The following is a 4714-nucleotide window of genomic DNA, read 5'->3' as shown; positions in this document are numbered from 1 at the left end:
AATATCTTAAAATATGGATACCAAAATTTTTGTTGTCATAGCATTTGGGGATGGATACTAAATGATTTAATGGTATAAAAAGCATATGGGGGTGTTTGACACAGAGGTTTCACTAAGGACTAGTTGGAAAGAGTATTATTATTGTTTTGCACACTTCTGGCCTAAGATAGCATATAATCAAAGGGCAACATTCACATGTTAGCCCTGAGTAGCTCTGTGTGACACCTCAGAGGATGACTTTGAAGATGTAATGAAGCAGAGAATGTGGAAGCTGTGCTTTATAAACTTATAAATGTAATCTGCTACCATAAAACAACTAATTGACTGGCACAGTGACTCAGAATGTTGTTATGGAGATGCTATCTTAATTTTTGACTGAATATTTCTCATCCTGCAGAGAATTGTGATCTCATAAAACACATGTCACCACTAAAAGCATATGAGCAAAAAATTAACTTTCTCAAAATACTGCTTCACTAAACTAGCTGATGTTGGTATATCAATGTACTTTTTAGCTGAAAAAAAAAAAAAGGAAAGGTCTTGAAAGGTCGTGAAATAATTTCAGATTTGACTGTCTCTGAGCCTAAACCGGGACATCGACTTTTGTCCTGACAGCAGTCACTTGGAACTAAAAGACATATTTGTAGTTATGTACAATCAGTAGGTCATGACAACTATCCAAACTCTTATACTAAAACAAGATGATAATCTCATTGAATAAAAATTTTTTTTCAAAATGAATGCTAGCTAAAATTTAACATAAAATATCAAATGCCCAAAGGTTGAACTAAATCGTAATGAATAAAAGCCCAAGAATGCAAAACAAAATTCCTAAGCATAGGGAAACTTTGTCATTGTAGGTTAATTCTCTCAATTTATACTTGAGAAAACGGACAATAAAAGTGTTTAATTTTCTTGTTCAGTTTCAAATCGCTGAGATAGATTTGTTTAATCCAAAAGCCTTCTTGCTTCCCTTGGAGATTATATATTATTCAACCAACTATTTGGAGCTGGACAACGCTATCTTGATTCACATGACTCCAGGTTTTCTCCTCCTTTTTCTCCTACCATTGCTACCTCAATATGTTTATTCTTCTTAACATTTCAGCAATGCCTTGCAGCAGGGTTTCTGAAAATGAATCATCCTGTTCCTCAGCCCCAGGACACATTTACTCATCAGACACCTAAAGAAAAGAAACAATAAATTTCATTCTAGCAACCTCCTCAGCTGATTTGTATGCAACTCAAAGTTTGAAAACTATACAGCCACTTTTACTTTGTATTTAATCTTCACCTCACTCAAGAATGATAGTTATTGTCAACCTTCTTACACAGAGGAAGAAATTCCATTTCAAAATGGTTGGGTTACTGGATTACGATAACTGCCTTTAATTTGTAGTGTCACGTAGGAAAATAAGATCACCTGATACCAGATGTTTTATGTTATTCTGACCCCAGTTTACTGCACCCTGTCATCTATAAGTAGACAATCAATGCATCACCATGTTTTGTCAATGCCCGTATCTCTAACTTCCTTGCCGCATCCCTACAACAGGTGAAATGAATTGAAGATAATGCCACTAATTAATGAAAGCCGTCTTGAAGAATTTATTCTGCTAGGCTTTGCAGACCGCCCTTGGCTAGAGCTTCCTCTGTTCACTAGTCTTCTTATAACGTACCCCATAGCCATGATGGGAAACGTCACAATCATTCTGGTGTCCAGGTTAGACTCTCGTCTTCACAGCCCTATGTATTTCTTCCTCGTCAACCTCTCCTTTTTGGACATGTGTTACACCACAAGCATTGTCCCTCAGATGCTGGTTAACCTGGGAAGCTCTAAGAAGACCATCAGCTATACGGGGTGTGCAGTTCAGCTTTATTTCTTTCACATAATGGGGGGCACAGAATGTTTGCTCTTGGCTCTCATGTCCTTCGATCGCTATGTGGCCATCTGCAGACCTCTTCACTACACCCTCATCATGAATCAGCGCATTTGTATCCTATTAGTTTCCACCGTGTGGCTAATTGGAATAACCTATGCTGTCTCAGAGGCCACTGCTACATTACGGTTGCCACTGTGTGGTCTCAATAAGCTGGATCACTTAGTGTGTGAGATTCCTGTTCTGATAAAGAATGCCTGTGGTGAAAAAGGTTCTAACGAGCTCACACTCTCTGTGGTATGCATTTTTATGTTAGCTGTCCCACTATGCTTAATTCTTGCTTCCTATGCTAGTATTGGACATGCTGTATTTAAGATCAAATCTTCTGAGGGAAGGAAAAAGGCCTTTGGGACATGTTCCTCCCATCTTATTGTACTTTTGTTATTTTATGGCCCAGCCATCAGCATGTACCTTCAGCCCCCGTCCTCCATCTCAAGGGATCAACCCAAGTTCATGGCCCTCTTCTATGGAGTGGTGACTCCCACACTCAACCCCTTTATCTACACCCTGCGGAATAAGGATGTGAAGGGGGCATTATGCCACCTGGTGAGGAGCATTTTCAGCTTTAAGTGATAGTCGGTAGACATCAAATGAAGTTATTGAACAATTAGAGTAGGTTGCTATGGTTTTCTCTAACAAATTCTTGTCTCATAATCAAATATCGGTTTACATGTTCTTGCAAAATATGTTATGTCTCTGAGACTCTTTGTAAACATGTCCAGCAAGGATTATATTTGGCTAGTATGCACATTATATTGTGGAAATATATTAAAATAGTTCTATACTGGTTGGCACATATGGAGATAGTAACTGTGTTATGTAGAAAAAGTATTAGTAAAATGAATTCATTAGTTCAAGCTAATTGTAAAAATAGTATGGCAACCACTCATCAATGAGCCTCCTGTCAGAGTCACCTGAGAAACATTCCATCACTCTCTGAGAGTTATCCCAAGTTTAAATGGGCACTGTGGCTATACTGGGCATTCAATGGGAAGAACGTTATACTTTAGAAGAATCATGAATCTCATAAATTTATCAACCCCAATTTATGTAGATACTATTTCTTCTTAAAAATTCAGTGTAGGAGGGCGGAGCAAGATGGCCGAATAGGAGCAGCTCCAGTCTTCAACTCCCAGCGCCAGCGACACAGAAGACCGGTGATTTCAGCATTTTCAACTGAGGTACTGGGTTCATCTCAATGGGGAGTGCCGGACGATCAGTACTGGTCAGCTGCTGCAGCCCGACCAGCGAGAGCTGAAGCAGGGCGAGGCATTGCCTCACCTGAGAAGCGCAAGGGGGAAGGGAATCCCTTTTCCTAGCCAGGGGAACTGAGACACACAACACCTGGAGAATCGGGTAACTCCCACCCCAATACTGCGCTTTGAGCAAACAGGCACACCAGGAGATCATATCCCACACCTGGCCGGGAGGGTCCCACACCCATGCTATCACAGCAGTCTGTGATCTACCGGCAAGGCAGCAGCGAGGCTGGGGGAGGGGCGCCCGCCATTGCTGAGGCTTAAGTAGGTAAACAAAGCTGCTGGGAAGCTCGAACTGGGTGGAGCTCACAGCAGCTCAAGGAAACCTGCCTGTCTCTGTAGACTCCACCTCTGGGGGCAGGGCACAGAAAACAATAACAAAGCAGCAGACACCTCTGCAGACGCAAACGACTCTGTCTGACAGCTTTGAAGAGAGCAGTGGATCTCCCAACACGGAGGTTGGGATCTGAGAAGGGACAGACTCCCTGCTCAAGCGGGTCCCTGACCCCTGAGTAGCCTAACTGGGAGACATCCCCCACTAGGGGCAGTCTGACACCCCACACCTCACAGGGTGGAGTACACCCCTGAGAGGAAGCCTCCAAAGCAAGAATCAGACAGGTACACTTGCTGTTCAGAAATATTCTATCTTCTGCAGCCTCTGCTGCTGATACCCAGGCAAACAGGGTCTGGAGTGGACCTCAAGCAATCTCCAACAGACCTACAGCTGAGGGTCCTGACTGTTAGAAGGAAAACTATCAAACAGGAAGGACACCTACACCAAAACCCCATCAGTACATCACCATCATCAAAGATCAGAGGCAGATAAAACCACAAAGATGGGGAAAAAGCAGGGCAGAAAAGCTGGAAATTCAAAAAACAAGAGCGCATCTCCCCCGGCAAAGGAGCGCAGCTCATCGCCAGCAACGGATCAAAGCTGGACGGAGAATGACTTTGACGAGATGAGAGAAGAAGGCTTCAGTCCATCAAATTTCTCAGAGCTAAAGGAGGAATTACGTACCCAGCGCAAAGAAACTAAAAATCTCGAAAAAAAAGTGGAAGAATTGACGGCTAGACTAATTAATACAGAGAAGGTCATAAACGAAATGAAAGAGATGAAAACCATGACACGAGAAATACGTGACAAATGCACAAGCTTCAGTAACCGACTCGATCAACTGGAAGAAAGAGTATCAGCAATTGAGGATCAAATGAATGAAATGAAGCGAGAAGAGAAACCAAAAGAAAAAAGAAGAAAAAGAAATGAACAAAGCCTGCAAGAAGTATGGGATTATGTAAAAAGACCAAATCTACGTCTGATTGGGGTGCCTGAAAGTGAGGGGGAAAATGGAACCAAGTTGGAAAACACTCTTCAGGATATCATCCAGGAGAACTTCCCCAACCTAGTAGGGCAGGCCAACATTCAAATCCAGGAAATACAGAGAACGCCACAAAGATACTCCTCGAGAAGAGCAACTCCAAGACACATAATTGCCAGATTCACCAAAGTTGAAATGA

At 42.2% G+C, this 4714-nt stretch overlaps 1 protein-coding gene across 1 annotated transcript; it reads left to right on the top strand.

Annotated features, from left to right (window-relative positions):
- The first annotated feature begins 1574 nt into the window (after window positions 1-1574).
- LOC112623771 (olfactory receptor 2B6-like) lies at window positions 1575-2513 on the top strand. The gene has a single exon (XM_025384433.1). It carries the CDS (start codon window positions 1575-1577, stop codon window positions 2511-2513), a length of 939 nt encoding a protein of 312 aa, XP_025240218.1.
- Window positions 2514-4714: the final 2201 nt, after the last annotated feature.

The sequence above is a fragment of the Theropithecus gelada genome, chromosome 4, assembly GCF_003255815.1.
Source record: "Theropithecus gelada isolate Dixy chromosome 4, Tgel_1.0, whole genome shotgun sequence".
Taxonomy (NCBI): domain Eukaryota; kingdom Metazoa; phylum Chordata; class Mammalia; order Primates; family Cercopithecidae; genus Theropithecus; species Theropithecus gelada.
This window is presented reverse-complemented; position numbering and strand designations above follow the sequence as displayed.

Bases quoted from the DNA above. Each gene is read 5' to 3' on its own strand.
- LOC112623771 (XM_025384433.1), top strand. From the start codon at position 1,575: ATGCCACTAATTAATGAAAGCCGTCTTGAAGAATTTATTCTGCTAGGC.